The sequence below is a fragment of the Phodopus roborovskii genome, unplaced genomic scaffold (assembly GCF_943737965.1).
Source record: "Phodopus roborovskii unplaced genomic scaffold, PHOROB, whole genome shotgun sequence".
NCBI classification, from domain to species: domain Eukaryota; kingdom Metazoa; phylum Chordata; class Mammalia; order Rodentia; family Cricetidae; genus Phodopus; species Phodopus roborovskii.
The window spans coordinates 29,190,082-29,205,691 of NW_026125052.1; the positions used below are offsets into that span (position 1 = coordinate 29,190,082).

General features: G+C 54.2%; 1 protein-coding gene across 2 annotated transcripts in view; it reads left to right on the forward strand.

Moving 5' to 3' along the window:
• Window positions 1-15,610, forward strand: part of Tmem104 (transmembrane protein 104) — a 58,424-nt gene that overhangs the window by 12,727 nt on the left and 30,087 nt on the right. Inside the window, exons 5-7 of one of the 2 annotated variants that reach the window (XM_051180177.1) lie at window positions 83-163; window positions 2,753-2,852; window positions 3,191-3,299. In XM_051180177.1, coding sequence (XP_051036134.1) covers window positions 83-163; window positions 2,753-2,852; window positions 3,191-3,299 — 290 coding nt within the window. The remainder of the gene's footprint in view (window positions 1-82; window positions 164-2,752; window positions 2,853-3,190; window positions 3,300-15,610) is intronic. The other variant, XM_051180186.1, reaches the window with a different exon arrangement.

Sequence of the window (15,610 nt, forward strand, 5' to 3'; positions counted from 1 at the left end):
AAAGAATTCCCAGGGCTCTAGCAGCCCCCGCCTGGGGCTCTTCCGGTGAACAACCAGGTCCCTCTCTGCTCTGACCCCACAGAGAGACGTTCCTCAGCCAACCTTTTTGAAATCACAGACCGGGTGGAAATGGGGCAGATGGCTTCCATGTTCTTCAATAAAGGTAACAGTCATTCTGGGGGTTTGTGTGCGGGACAGGGGCACATGTGACCTTGCCGAACTCCTGGCCTTTGTAGTGGGGATTCCGTGTTGAAGGCTAGGGCAGATGGGTGTGAGCTGAGCACCAGAGGAGCCGTCTTGCTGCAAGGCCTGACCTGCTCCCCATTATCTTCCTGGGGTTCCTCACTGTCCACTGACCTGAAGAATAAGGGTCATGCATCCAACTAGTACAGGTCCTAGGTCACTTTCCAGAGAAAGAAGCCAGTGGCACACAGCCCTAGTGTTTGCCACATACAGCTGCAGCCAGCAGAGGGCGCTAGGAGCCCACACCGGAATTGCCCAGTGATCCAGCACTGGCGAGCTGAGGCTCCATGACCCTGAGGGTCCCCTGCCTGTTCCTGGCTGGCATTTGCCACAACTGCAGGTGTCCACCTGACTCCAGTATCTGCCAGTGGGCCTTTTCTGTCTCTGTTGTAAATCCTATTTCTTCATTTTTACTTATTTATTTAGTTATGAAAATGGGCTGTTTTCAGAGTTTAATATTTAGTGCCCAAAACTATGCTGTGCCTACTTCCTTGGGCACCAAGCACAGCCTCTATGCTTAGATTTTTTTTTCCCTTTGCAAAGTCTCCCCATCTGCCCAGTGGAGTATCTCTGCCAGTTCTTTCTGGTCCTGAGCATGGCTGTGGAGAAAGGGAAGGATTGGAGAAATGGGGATCTCCTTGACTTGGGACTAACAGCAAGCACTGGGTTTGTCAGCAGAGGAGCAGACTGGTCACTGATCCCGGAAAGGTGATCATGGGCACAGGCTGGCTGAGGCCGGCTCCAGCGACCTTTGTGGGCCAGCCTGGCAGAGGGTTTCCACAATTCATCAGAGCCAGCTTGGCTGTGTTCAGGCCCACTCTTGGATCTTTCCTCTGCTCCGTTTCTGTCACCCACCATCCACTGAGGGACAGTGCACAAGCGTCCCCTCCTGGCAGCCACTCAGAGGCCTCCTCCAAATCCGGGCTTGAAAAACAGCTGCCTTGCTCATCAGTACGTTCTGTGCCGTGTGCACATGTCTGTCTGCGTTCGTGTGTATTGAGTGTGCATGCACATGTGTGCACAGCTGGAGAGGCCAGAAGCTGACATCAGGGTCTCCCTCCTTCCCTCTCTCCCCTCCTTGGATTTTAGACAGGGTCTCGCACTGACCCTGTGGACCCGGAACTTACCTGTTCATCTAGGCTGACAGGCAACCCTCCTGCCTCCGTGTCCCCAGCACTAGGGTTACAGGAGCTTGTCTGGCTTTTTTTTTTTTTTTTTTTTTTTTTTCCTCCCCTGGGATATTGGGGATCTGAACTCAGGTCCCCATGCCCCTGCCCTGATTTCTGTAAAATTCCTATGCACTTGTGGTTTGTTTTGTCTTGTTTGCCCAAGTCTCATATAAAGTAGCACATTTGTGTGGAAGCAGCCCCAGCTGTTGAAGAGCCTCTCCAGTCGCTCCTGCAGGACTTCTCAGGCCCAGCACTGGTGGTGGCATTGGGTGTCCTCTGTGAGAGGTGGGCTGCAGGCCCACCCCTGTTCGGTGACAGACCATCAGGTTGTTCTCGTCACCTTGGGCAGACAAAAGGCTTCCCAGAGTTCCATACTGGTTTCTTGTAATTAGCAATGTCTTGCCCAGACATTAGTGCCCTCTCAGGACGTTCACTGACCCCCGACTTTGTGTCTAGTAATGAAATTTTATTGATCATGGAGGGCTGATGGCAGTTCATAAACAACCAACGCTGTAGCAGTTGGCGGGTGGCGGTACGGGGTGGGGAGGAGGCGATGCCTTCTCACAGAGACTATAGGCATCAGAGAGGAAACACAGGCTGCTGTGGGTATACCTAGAGCCTGGGGTCATGGATAGCAGACAGCCCCCGGAGGCCTCAAGCCATATCAGGGTCAGGTGAGGGAGTGACACTTGTCCTCAGAGAAGCCAGGCGCCTAAGATTGGTGCCATGCAAGTTTGGAGCTGATTGTGTGGATCGTGACTCTTAGGTGTCAGCCCCAACAGTCAGTACCTAAGCTTCCCCAGTAGCCAGGGCCTATGCTTTCCCTGAAGCCAGGGCCTAAGAATCAGCCTGGATCTTTGAACCCAAACCCATTTCCTTTCTTATGTCTTTATGTGTTGATTTTGTTTGAGGGGGCATGTGTGGGGGACGTGGGACAACCTGCTGAGATTGGCCCTACCCTTCCACCATGTAGACTTCAGGGATCAAACTCAGCCCCTTGGGCATGGTGGCGGCAAGCAAAGTGCCCTTACCCGCCGAGCCATCTCTCTCGCCCTACCAGTGTGGATTTGATCCCTCTCTCTGATCTCCGGGCCTTGCTGAGCTCTCTCAGGCACCAGCCCCAAGCTGATGCATCTCCTGCCAGCTGCACAGCGCAGCCAGCTGGAACTGGAATAGGAAACAGGAGTTTGGGGTCACCCCCACCCCACACACACACCTTTTGTAGAAGGCAAATGGCCTAAAGATCCGAGAGCAGCGGAAGCGGCAAAGACTCAGCCATCAAAAAGGCGCGCAGCCGCGTCTGCCTCTGGCCCCCTGACCTGTGGCTCTGTTGCTTTCAGTGGGGGTCAACTTGTTCTATTTCTGCATCATCGTTTACCTGTACGGAGACCTCGCCATCTACGCCGCAGCTGTGCCCTTCTCCCTCATGCAGGTGACCTGGTGAGTAGCCCCTCATCATCCACACTGGTTGCGGACCCACCAGCCTCCTGCACTAGCAGGGCACAGGGTCTTCTGTGGAAGCACAGTCCTAAACCTCACAGCTACGGCACAGCACGCCTGAGGTCCTTCCTTCTCCACATGCAAGGGGCCAGCTGTACCCTCTGCCCCCACCAGGCACGTTCTGTGCCATGCTGTCCCCTTTCCTGTCCCTCCGAGCCATGGTGCTGCATGATGCATGAGCTGGTGCGGCCTGGCCTGGACACAGTTGACGGGGAATGGGAGTGTAGGCCCGTGGTCCCTCCTAGTGCTGAGCCAGGTTTGCCCATTGCTCTCTTCAGCAGTGTGTCTGGGAACGACTCCTGCGGTGTGGACACAGACGCCAAATACAACGACACTGACCCGTGCTGGGGGTCCCTGCGCCGGGTGGATGCCTACCGGATCTATCTGGTGAGTGTGCTTTCCTGACCTGGGGCACACCAGGCCAGCATGAGTGGCAGAAAGTGTTTGAACCACCTTCCTTGTCTGTGTCAGTCCTTTCTCCAGACAGGAGTGAGTCTTGCACACTGCCACGCTCTGGCCCGGAGTGAGGTCTTAGCCTCAGGGTCAAAGGTGGCTTGGAATGGTTCTCCGGGTCCAAGCCAACAGATAGCTGTGAGCTTGCGCCGCAGTTCGAGGGGTACCTGCAAAAGTCTTGCGTTCCAGAGACTTTCCGGATCCTGGCCTCACTCCAGGCCAGCTTGGGCAGGGGCACACAAGCAGGTCCTGGGTCTCGTGACCAGGATAGACAAGACTTGTTCATCATCTAGGTGACCCTGACCACAGACAGCCTCTCCAGATGGGTTGGGCTCAGCCCAGCCTTCTTTTTGTCTTCCCATGGGTGAGGGAAGAGGATGAATCGCCTGCCTCACTCTTGATTGCTTTGTGCTGGGGCATGGTGGGGGTGGGGCTGACTAATACTCCAGACAGGCCTCAGATAATAGGACGACAAGGCACCAGAGGCAATTTGTCTCTGCCTGCTTCAGAGGCGGGCTCGGGAGTGTTGCCCGCCAGCTTTTACAGCATCTCTTAGTCCTTTCTGCCTCCACTTGGTTCTTCTCAGCCTTGGGGCATGGTCAGGTATGCTGGATGCCACTCAGTCCTGACCCTAGCGGCTTTCCTGGATGTGAAGGCGTGAGAAGGCTCTCTGTCCGTAGCCTGTGCGCTTGGGTCAACCCTGTCCCAGCTCAGGGCTCCCTGGACCCTGTCAGCTGTGTTGCCGGGGTCTGGACTTAGTAATCCCAAGGGCTACTGAATGGGTTTCATGTTTCCAGCCTAGTAGGCTCCCGAAGGCGCCTGCAGGCTTGGGCTCAGGAGATGTGTCTCCTCTGTTTCTGTAGCTGCCGCGCCATGGTCTGTTTCTCTGGGGTATGCGGCCCTCAATAGGACTTTGTGCGGTGGTAGAATTTCATTCTTGATCCTCCTGTTGAAAGCCCGGCAGCTGTTTGATAGCAAGTTGAATCATCCGGTTCCCGGGTCCACCGTGGGAGTGGGCGCAGGAACCCGCCAGGCAGCCAGGCGCCAAAGCAGGTTCAGCTGAAGTTTCGTTAGCCTCTTAGCATCTCAATATGCCATGACTGAGGCCCCTCTGGATTGGCTCCTCTCCAGGTGTAGGGAGCAGGAGAATGAGGAAGGTGGCTGGGTGCTCCAGGGAGGAGTCACAGCAGCTGAGCTGTTCTGGTGGGTCCACATCCCTCCACCCTGAAGCACAGTGGCACTGAGCACGGGGGTATGGCTGCTGCCACTTGCTTGGTGAATTATTCAGAAGAATTGTTATTGCCGTGTTAATTTGTTCCTTCGGTCTTTTCTGGAAGCCTTCCACATGATAGAAGTCCCCTCCCTGAGTCTCAATAACTTCACTGACTGACAGAGCAGAAGGAACCCTCTGGAAAGCAGAGGGGCTGTGATTACTGCCTGCATCTCCCAGATAGTGCACTTATAACTCATGGAACTGGTTTTCTGGTGCCTGCAAGTGCTCCAGCCTGAGAGCAGGAAGGAGAAGACAGATGTCTGTCTGTCCCTCCCCCTTCCCCCCTATAATCCCCTCCCCCAAGGAGCTAGAAGAGACATAACAAAGATGCTGGCATCTTTCCTCGGGCCTGAGTCTCCTGGCAGACAATCAGAGCATCTTTCCCTCCCAACTGAGGAGAACTAGACCCTTGCAAGTAGCCTCTTTGGATCTCAGAAGTAGGGCAGACATCCTCTAACCTGGCCCCTCGTCACTTAAGGTCAGGTGGTCCATCCCTTCTCAAGGCTCCAGCATGCCTCTCAACCCAGCTGGTCTGATTTTGCGGCTCATTGGGGTCCACCCAAGTTGTTACCAGGGTAGCAAGCAGTGGGAGTAGACAGAAGCACCCTCCTACCCCACGCATAAGCCATCTCAGGATCTCAGGTAGATGCTGCCCTCCACGGCCTGCGTCTTTAAAAGGACTATGTAACAACTGTATCTTCATTGCTATTCTGGAACAGTACGTTCTGTGGGATAAAGAAACAGGCTTTTATATTGTGGCTTAATTTGCAGACAGTCCTGTGGAAAGCAGCTCAGGAAAGCCCCCGAGAGGCACACAGAGAGTGAGAATAGGTGGGAATATTAACTGCCTCCGAGACCGGCCCGTGGGTAGCATCTGATGACGCCAACCAGGGAGCTTTCTCCTTCAGCAGCTACCAGTTGCCTCCCAAAGCCCTTCCCTTAAGAGGTGGAACATTCCTCCTCCCTTCCCAGGGTCCATGGTGGCCCCCAGCCATTTCCCATGATTCCCAGTTTCTCCTTTTCACCCCTATGTTGTCCTTGGAGTGGGGTGCTGGGGGTCCCCTGTATCACCTGCTGCTTCAGGTGCACCCAGGAGTCTTGACCTGCCACCACAGCAGCAACCTGCTGCCTGGGTCCTCGGGCCCCCTTTCCCTGCTCCTCTGAAAGACCTTGCCCCTGCACGGGTGTCCTAGTGATGGCTCTGAGAGGGAGGGGCGAGAGCCATATGTGGCAGGGACTAGAAGGAATGAACGTCCAGCCAGGTTGAGAATACGGCTCAGTGGGTAGAGAGAGGACCGGAGTGAAGGCATCTAGTGCCAGTGTGAAAACCAGTGTCAGAGGCGAGCGCATCTACCCCCAGTGCCGGGCCAGGATCGCGCAGGCTGGGGAGCAGGAAGACCGCAGGGGCTCATGGCCAGCTGTCTAGCCAAAACAGTGAGCTCCAAATTGAGCAAGAAACCCTGCCTCAGAAAATAAGGTGGAGGTTGATGCCCGAGACATGTGACTGATACGGGAGCACGTCACTGGCTTTCGCATGCTCACATACAAGTGGGTACACCCTCACATGCATGCACTGTACACACCTAAGAAGAGAAGAACGTGCCACTCTGATTCTGTGCCACCGTGCCGGGCAGCCAGGGTCCCAGAGAAGCAATGGGATCACATGTGACCAAGTCCTGCCCCAGGGCCGCTCTACTCCGGTTCCTGCAGCACTTCCAGCCTGCCCCATGTCCTGGTTCTTCATCCGGCACCATCCCTCCTCCCACAGGCCATCACGGGTGGGGGGGGGAGGAGCCAAAACCTGGCAGCATCCACCACTTCAGGTGGGCAGATGCTGCAGGTCACAGGCATCAACAGGCACCGGCCCAACAGACTCAGGACGCAGATGGCAGAGTAGAGTTTAGCCTGCTGGGGACCCAGCCACAAACTGGCCATGTTGGGGAGGGAAGGAGGACTTGGGACAGGACAAGGTGACCCCAGTTCGCTCTCAGCAGAAGTTGTGAGATCCACCTCTGGTGCAGTTGACCGGGAGGAGAGATGTAGCCGATTCACAACTGGCAGGTCCCCTGCATCCTCCCTCCAGACACACCCCTGGAGAAGAGGCAGGAGCTCAGCTTCTTCCTAGAAGAGCAGGTCACCCTGCCAGGTTACATTAGGGGGTTCCTCCGAGCCTTTTCAAGAGCCCCGCCCACTCCTTCTGATTGCCCCATGCTGTAGCCCTTTGTCTGTCTGTGGCATTTAAAACAGCACCACTTAGTTCCTCTTTTCAACCCAAATGTTTCTTCCTAGAATGTTGAAGGCACACACAGGCAAGGACACTGTGTCCTCTTCACGAGTGTGCGAGACCCCCGCAGCCAGGTTCTGAGGGTTCTGTGTCTCAGCTCGCCTGCCTCGTCTGTGTGAGGCTGCTTTGTTGTTGGATCTCAGGGCACTGTTTTGTTTTGTCACTAGGGGCTCTAGTAGCCTCCGCTGTCTTTGAACTCACCACTTTACCAAACCTGGTCTTAACTCCTCCTGCCTCCTCCTCCCCAGTGCTGGGAGTGATCCACCACACCTGACTTAGGCATGCAGTGTTAGCAGTGGCTTCTGTGGGTCTGGCTTGGGCCTCCCAGTCACACCATCAAGTTCATGCTGTCATCCCAAAGAGTGGCTTCCTCAGGCTCCCCAGACATCCTGGCACAGCAGGCTATCCTCAGGTCCCTGGCTGTGCCGCACCCACGCACAGCTTGGGGAATACCAGCCTGCCAGCCCCACAACATGGCCTCTGCCGGGAGCTGGGCTGCACTGGTCTGGCCCTCCTGTTGATTTTGAGGTGTTCTCTCACATGCTGGCACTTGTTCCCAGGGAGCAAAGTGGACTTTTCCTAATACCTCAAGTAAGGTTGGAAGTGAGCCTCTTCCCAAGGACATTCCCTTCCGCTGCTTTGTACTTTCAACATCAGCCATTGTGCCCTGGGGCTGTCTAGCATCTGCTAATAAGTGGGTCACCGCTACCATCCCTTGAATATTCATCCTTACCCATTCTGGGGCAGGAGGTGGCCTAGAGGCCTCCAGGACCAGTGAGAAAGGGACATTAACAAGAAGCATAAGTCTTGGGAGCAGCAGCAGCAATGTCACAGGACCCGGCTGCTCTCCAGGTCACCAAGCTGAGCCTTCAGGCTGTCACATGCTCAGGCCGAGCAAAACTGCAGGAGATGGGTGGGTGCTACGTCCCCCTCCCCCCCCCATGCTGTGCAGACCCTGGATGGAAACATGGGAGACAGGAAAGGGAGAGTCCTCTCTTGGGATGACTGGGTAAGATCTCTGATGAGGCCATCTGTGAAAGATCCCAAAGGGTTAAAAACCGAATGGCCAGAAAATCTGGCAACCTGGTGAGGGGTGTCTCTGGGGAGCATCCTTCATCCCCTCACACCTTCACATCAAACTCCCACTGACCCAGCATCAAACCAGACCCAGTCGGGGCGATTCCTGGTGCCTGAGGTGGCAAGGGCAGGGCTTATAGGCTGAGGGACACCAGTCTCCTCTCCTCCCCCTCCCAGCATGCCTTTAGGCAGCACCATCGCCTTCAGTCCGTGCGCTACATACTTGGGTTTGTCACACCCAGGTGGCCTTGAAGGTTCCAGCAGAGCTGTCTTGACCAAACCCAGTCCTGTAACTCAGAGGGTGTGGCCCCCAGGCCCAGTTTGTCCCCACACAATGCCAAACCCTCTGCTTTCATCCTGGGAGTTAGGGGATGGGGAAGGGAGAATTTATTCCCTGCTCCCTGGAAATTCAGATGCTTGCTCTCCCAGCCTAACATGGAGTGAATCCCAGCATCTGGCGGTGACCACGCGCAGGTTGGAATGACAGCCGCGGAAGGATTAGCTTGTCTCTTTCCTTTACAAGGAAATCAATAACACAGGAACAGGCCTGTGGTTTTCTTTCCCAGAGAGCTATCTTTGTATCTCATACAGGAGTGCAGGAGTGGCTGTGTGTGTGTGTGCGTGTGTGTGTGTGTGTGTGTGTGAGAGAGAGAGAGAGAGAGAGCGAGAGAGACAGAGTGTGTGTGTGTGTGAGAGAGAGAGAGTGAGAGAGAGACAGAGTGTGTGTGTGTGTGTGAGAGTGTGTGTGTATGTGTGTGTGAGAGAGAAAAACTGTGTGTGTGAGAGAGAGTGTGTGTGTATGTGTGTGAGAGAGAGTGTGTGTGAGAGAGAGAGTGTGTGTATGTGAGAGAGAGGAAAACTGTGTGAGAGAGAAAGAGTGTGTGTGTGTGTGAGAGAGAGTGTGTGTGTATGTGTGTGTGTGTGAGTGTGAGAAAGAGAGAGAATGTATATGCTCTCTCTCCCCCACCCCCTCTCTAAGTGACATTCAGACTACCTGTCACTTGCTCCAGCTCTGGCTTGTTTTGTCAACCCCTGTTCATGGACCTCACCCTGACACTGTGACTCCGCTGTGGTCCCTCAGGCCTCCAGACCTTTCTGTTCCCGTTGCCACAGGCCCATCCTCTCCTTCCTGAGGACACCGGTGTCCCCTCTCCCCTCCCCCACTGGGCTCTCTGGGTGTTGGGCCTGAGCTCCCTCCTCTGCTCTCGGAGACGTGGGTTCCGTCAGCTGGCTTCAAGCCCACCATCCATCTTGCTACCACAGCCAGTACCTGATGCAGCAGCTTAGAGGACACTGTATGGTCCCCGCATCACCTCAGTGGAGAGCCCAGTGCCTCAGCTGCTCCCTCCCCCTGCCCCTCATGCGTGCTAGTCAGAGTAAAAGGACCACTCAGACCCCTGCTCATCCTGGTAAGTTAAGTGCTCTCCAGCCCTCCCAGGACATCTCTCATGCCCCAAATCTGGCTCCTTTGTCTAGAAACTAGTACAGCTTTGCAGACAGCATGTCCCCAAAGTGAGCCAGTTCGTTCTGGGGCACCTGGGGAGATAATGGCTGGACTTACCTAGCGGCTGGCCCTTTCTTCTCTCTATCCCCGAGTTCAGGAATGCTGGTGGAGGCAGGTGGACTGATATCTTGCCCCTGCAAACATATAAAACAAGCTGGGGTAACTTTGCAATTATTCCCACCACCACCACCACCACGGGAGGACATGTCACAGCCCCTGGGGTACTTACAATGTTGTCCTATGAAAACTGAGCTCTTGAACGTGGACCTTTAGGACCCGTCTCTTGTATACAGAAAGGCACTGGGTATTTGTGCACAAAGCCTGGCTCAGGTAGCTGGAGAAGCAGGCAGATGCCAGATTGGAGTGTCTCCATAAGCAGCCCACCAGGGACATCCCCACCCAGCCCCACGCATGGACCCTGAGCTAGAAGGGCGTCCCAGAGCCATGGCCCACACCCACACCCACACCATCGCCAGTTTGGTTGGGGAGCTTCCAAGCAGGTCTCCGTGGGGCAGGCTCATCCCTGCAGAGGACCTTCTGCCCCGTGCTTAATCAGGACTGTTTGTGTGCATACGGATCACAGGTACCCCAAGCTGTACACGTGAGCCCTCCCTGTTTGTGAGCAGCACAGTTGGGGGGAAGGGCATAAAAACTTCGTGTGTCACACTTCCCCAGCCACCAGGCTGATCCTCGCCTCTGTGTCTGCAATGCGTGATGTTTCCGGCCATACTATAGGAGCTGGGTCCTAGGCAAGCTCCCATGAGTCAGCAGTCCAGGCCACTCCCTGCTCAGGATGCCCTCTGCTTCCAGAACACCCATGGCTGGGCACAGAGCTAAAAATGACTTTGGTTGGTTGGCTTAGGCTTGGGGTGGTTTTTCTGATGTTGTTGTTTGAATTTATTTTAATTATGTGTATGTCTGGGGTGGGTACGTGCACGTGCGAGTGTGGACTCATTCCAGAAGGTGACACTGGACACCTGGGGCTGGAGTCACAGGCAGTTAGTTATAAGCCACCCAGTATGGGTCCCAGGGTCCCAACTCAGACCCTCTGCCAGAGCAAACACACTCAGCCACTGAGCCATGGCTCCAGCCTGGGTTAATTGTTTGAGAAGGTCTTGTTTTGTAGCCCAGGCTGGTTTTCAATTCACTGTGTAGCCCAGGTTAGCTTCGAACACATGATCTTCTTGCCTCCACCTCCCAAGTGTTGGTATAGCATGTGCCATGAAACCCATCTTACATTCTGTACGGAAATGTCCTGATTGTTGACTTCAGGTGGGTCCCTAACCCTTACCCCTCCCCACATCTTTATTTCATAGGGAGAAAAAAAAAAAAAAAAAAAAAAAAAAAAAAACAGCTCACAAATCCTACTAACCAGGATTAAGCAGTTAGTGAGCTGCTGACCTCCAGGTCCAGGCCATGACACTTGCTGACCCTTTTGGGTTTGGAGGGCCAGGGCTCTGTGCTGAGGATTGCTCACTCTCTGGTATGGGATGCATGTTGTAAGCAGAACCCTTCTAAGTATCGCTGTCTTGATGAGGGTCACTATGGCCGTGATGAAACACCAGAACCAAAAGCAGCTTGGAGAGGAAAGGATTGATTTGGCTTGCATATCCTGAATCATGCACTGGGGGAAGTCAAGGCAGGAACTTGAGCAGGGCATGAACCTGGAGGCAGGAGCTGATGCAGAGGCCACAAAGGGGTGCTGCTTCCTGGCTTGTTCCCTAAGGCTTGCTCGGGACCTGGGAACACCAGCCCAGGGATGGCACCATTCATAATGAGATGGATCATTCACTAATTAAGAAAATGCCCTACGGGCTTGCCTACAGCCCAATCTTATGGAAGCGTTTTTTTCTCAATTGAGGCTCCCTCCTCTCGATGACTCCAGTGTGCGTCACATTGACATAAAACCCTGCAGCACAGTGGCCGTGGGGCCAGCAGTGATTGTTTAACGAAATGAAGCATTCATTCTGTAAGCAAGTTCCATCACATAGCTGTGTCCCAGCAGTGGCCCTGCCCACTGGCAGCAAGAGCTGTGGGAGCATTCTCCAATGTACCCTGGCCCTGCAGAGGGGAGGGAGCCATAGAACCCCAGAGGGTTTACAGGCAGCCAGAAGCAGTGTGAAGGACTTGATGCAGAGCTAAACAATTAGGTGCATATTAACGATGCCGCATGATTAATGATCATGAGCTCAAGAAGTCTCGTGGATGAGCGGAGAAGGTGAGGGCACATCTTAATAAGCCTTCAAGCTCAGGGGAAGTGCTGCCTGGGGTGTTGCTAAGTGATACTGTGGGAGTGTGAATCCAGAAGGCAGGGTCACAAGCCATCCAGGGTGTTTCAGTCAGCCTGTGGCAATAGCTTTCAGCACAGTTCAGAAAAGTGGTTCCCAGAAGCCTTGATGGGACCAGTGACTGGGGCTCAGAGGTACAGACCCCGTGGGATAGCCAGGTAGCCCCCGCCCCCCCCAGTCCTGGAGAAGCTATATTCCCCCAACTCTGGCAGCTGGTGTACCCCCTAAGATACTTCCCCAGGCCCGGAAGGAGGACATCAGTGGTGCTTCTCAGAGTCTGGTTCCTGGACCACTGACCAAGATGCTCTTTGACAAAAATATGGGTGGGGGGATGGGATGCAAGCTGGCTCAGTCCACAAAGGTGTCTGCCGTGAAACCCTGGTGACCTGAGTTCAATTCACATCATGGTGGGAGGAGAGAACTGACTCCAGGGTTTTCCCCTGACCTCCACATGCGTGCTGTGGTGCTTGAGTGAGCGCATGCAAGCACACACACACACACACACACACACACACACACACACACACACGCATGCACACAAACACACACACACAATTTTTTTTTTTTACTAGTGTGGGCTGAGGACTCCAAGCTAGAAGCACAGCTCAGTAACAGAGCACTTGCCTAGCTTACAAAAGGCCCTAAACCTAGTTGCCAGACTGACCTAGCAGATGCCTGGGTCTCATGGGGAAGCGTAGGAATCTGTCTTTCACATTGGTAACCTTACCAGCACAAAGTTCCCCTTGTCCCAGGAGAGGTTGTTGTGGTCTTCATGGACCTACTTCCCAAGTACTGTCATGGAAATGGTGGGTGGTCAGGGTCTTCCAGAGAATGGAGGTTGGCCAGACCATCCACAGGTCCCCAGCCTGGGGTCACTAATGACACCCTGAAGCGTGGCTGTTGATGCTCCCATGCCCACAGAGAGTAGCATCTGCCTGCACAGGCTCTCGGCACCCTGGGGGAAAAGTCTGCGATTGATGCTTTGTTACCTGAGAGCAGCAGGTGTGAGCCACATCCCTACCAGATGGTCCCCTGAGCTTCTTTCAGACTCGCTGCTTGGGGGCTGCAGGTCCCACGGCTTTGTCAGCTCTGCGTGGAGGGCAGCTCCCACTGACCAGCAGCTGGGGAGGAAGTGTGGGGCTGCCAGCGTGATATCTCATACCAGTTCAGCAGCTGTTCAGCAGGCAGCTTGATGTGCTGTCTCCCTTCTTCCCCGCCTCCAAGGTTACTCAGTTCCCGTTCTGTTTTGAGGTCAGAGATCAGCAGGGAAAACAGGTGGGTCTAACTTGGTCTGTGTGTTCCTCTCTGCAGGGCTCATACTCTGAGTACCTGACTTGGAGCCTCCCCCCTCCCTCCCCATGCTTTTCCCCAGAAGAGAGCATAACTAGGGAGGGAAGGTGCTGAGAGCCTCTCAGGTGGTCACCTCTGTGGAGCCTACAGCCCCAGACAGCCACAGGTGGTATAGAACTGTCTCTTGTGGTTCCTGGCTCAGGACAGATGGCCAAGGCCAAACCCCGGGCCCAAGAGCGCTGGGATTCCAGCAGACCAGGGGGATTCAAGCAGCCATGTGCCTGCATTGCCCACCACCAGGTGTACCTCAGCAGGTTCACCCTAACAGAACCAGGTAGCTGGAGTGTAGTGTGTGGGCTTTTCCCCAAGGGAGCTAGGGACAGGGTCGCTGGCCCAGAAGGTCCCCATGCCCTCGTCACTCATGACACAGCCCGCCTTTCCTTTGGCGTCTTTGGTTCTTAGGACCTGTCAGGACCAAGGTGACCTTCAGCACAGCCCTCTGCTGGTTCCCCAGCCCGAAGCTTTCTCATGTGATAGCAATGTGGCAATCCTGTTTGCCTTTCCTTGACATCCAAGACAAACAAACCTGAGCTGGGGACTTAGCAGTCAAAGCTGGGGCCAGTAACCCGAGTCTGCTATGCTCAAGACATTCTGGGCTTTGTATCTGTCACCAAGGTCCCAGAGAGCCAGAGGGCAGGCACATTGCTCTCCTCCAGAGCTGCCAAATCCCTACCACCCTTCACCAAACCCATCTTCCTTAGTTTTAGTTCTGTTCCTGTAATTAAAAAAAAAAAAAAAAAAAAAAAAAAAAAACCACCTTGAATCCCAGCATCTGAGAGGCAGAGGCAGGAGGATCTCTGTGAAGCCAGCCTGGTCTACATAGTGAGTTCAGGACAGCCACAGCTATCTATGTATAGAGACCCCCGTCTCAGAAACCTTTAAAAAGCAACTCAGGGCAGAAAGGGTTTATTCAATTTACAATTCCAGAGTCAAGTCCATCACTGCAGGGAAGTCAAGGCAGGAGTTTGAAGTACCTGGTCACATCCACAGTCAAGAGCAGAGAGGGGATGAACGCATGCAAGCCTGTGGGTATTTGGCTTGCCTTCACTTACACACTCCAGGACCCCTGCCTAGGGCATGGGGCTGCCCACAGCAGGACAGGCCTTTCCACAGAGACATAATCAAGACAGCCCTTCACAGGCACACGCCCACAGGCCGAACCGGTCTAGCAGCCCCTCACTGAGTCTCTTCTGGGGTGGACTGTAAGTAAGGAGGAAGGTTTTTCCTCCCGCCACTGCCGGTCTTGTCCCGCCGCCGCACCAGCCCCAAATAATGCACAGAGACTTTGTTTCTGGTATTGTAAGACCCTCAGAATGAGGAGTCTCCCAATTTCAGTCGGTACCCCCAAGAACTCAATGTCCAGTCCAGTTGCTGCAACACGCAAGAGGCTTTAATGAACAGGAAACGTTTGCGCAAATGGGCTCCTCCAGCACGCAGGCTAGAGAGAAGCCCCCTCCCCCGGGCACGGGTGTTTTTAAAGGCAATCCCACAAGCTTAGGGAGGGGGTGGGACCCTCTGTCCATTGAGTACTGACCCTTTGAGGCCGGATGGTCTTGCTATTAGGATCAACAGACCTTAGGGCCTCAGGGTGTGCTAATTAATCTTGTCTGGGCAAACAGAAGTACAGTTGTCTGGGCAAACAGAAGTACAGTTATCTCTCTGTTTCCTAAGGACCCTATTCACCACCTGCTGACTCACAAGAAAGGAGGGGCAGTGTGAATTCTTGGTATCTTGTTATCTCAGGGTCTTGTGAGGGGAAGTTAGCAAATTCCAAGGAACAGATATTGGTTTCCAGGTTAGCCCTTCATTTCAAGTGGGGGGTTTCTTTAACTTTTTTGTCTTTCAATATAATGCTGTTGACCAGGTACTAGTTTCTTATCGGCTAGCTCTGTCTTAAGTATTAACCCATTTCTGTTGATCTATGTATTTTCATGTGGTCTCCTTACTGGGGAGTGAGGCAGGCGTCTGGTCTCCCCGGTCTCTCCATGCTGAGTCCTCCTTACTACTTCCTCTTCCCTCCTTGTCTCCTAGTCCCTCCTCTCTTACTTTCCTATTGGCCAACCGTGCTTTCTTCATTAACCAGTATGAGAAACATATATACAGAATGACATCTCCCATCAGTGGACTCTAGCTTGAGTGAAGGGGCTAGAGTCCCGTTGGGGGACTGAGTTGAAAGGGAGCAATGGAAAGCCATCGACATGTTTGGAAATTGCCGGCTCACGGCTCCTGCCCCCCCTCTTTGCAGCTGACCTGCCCACGGGGAATTACCAGAGCATGGCTGCCTCCAAAAGCAGCTCTGTGTCTCCTGGCATAGACAGCTCTTAGCTCCGCACTGCCACGGCCCATGCATGCCCGTTTGTATACATGCAGGCACGCACGCATATACACTACCCTCCGTCCCCTCCCCACGTGACCTCTCACCTGGGCCTGGTGTTGCCGGCACCCACCTCCCTCCATCTCACTTGTGAG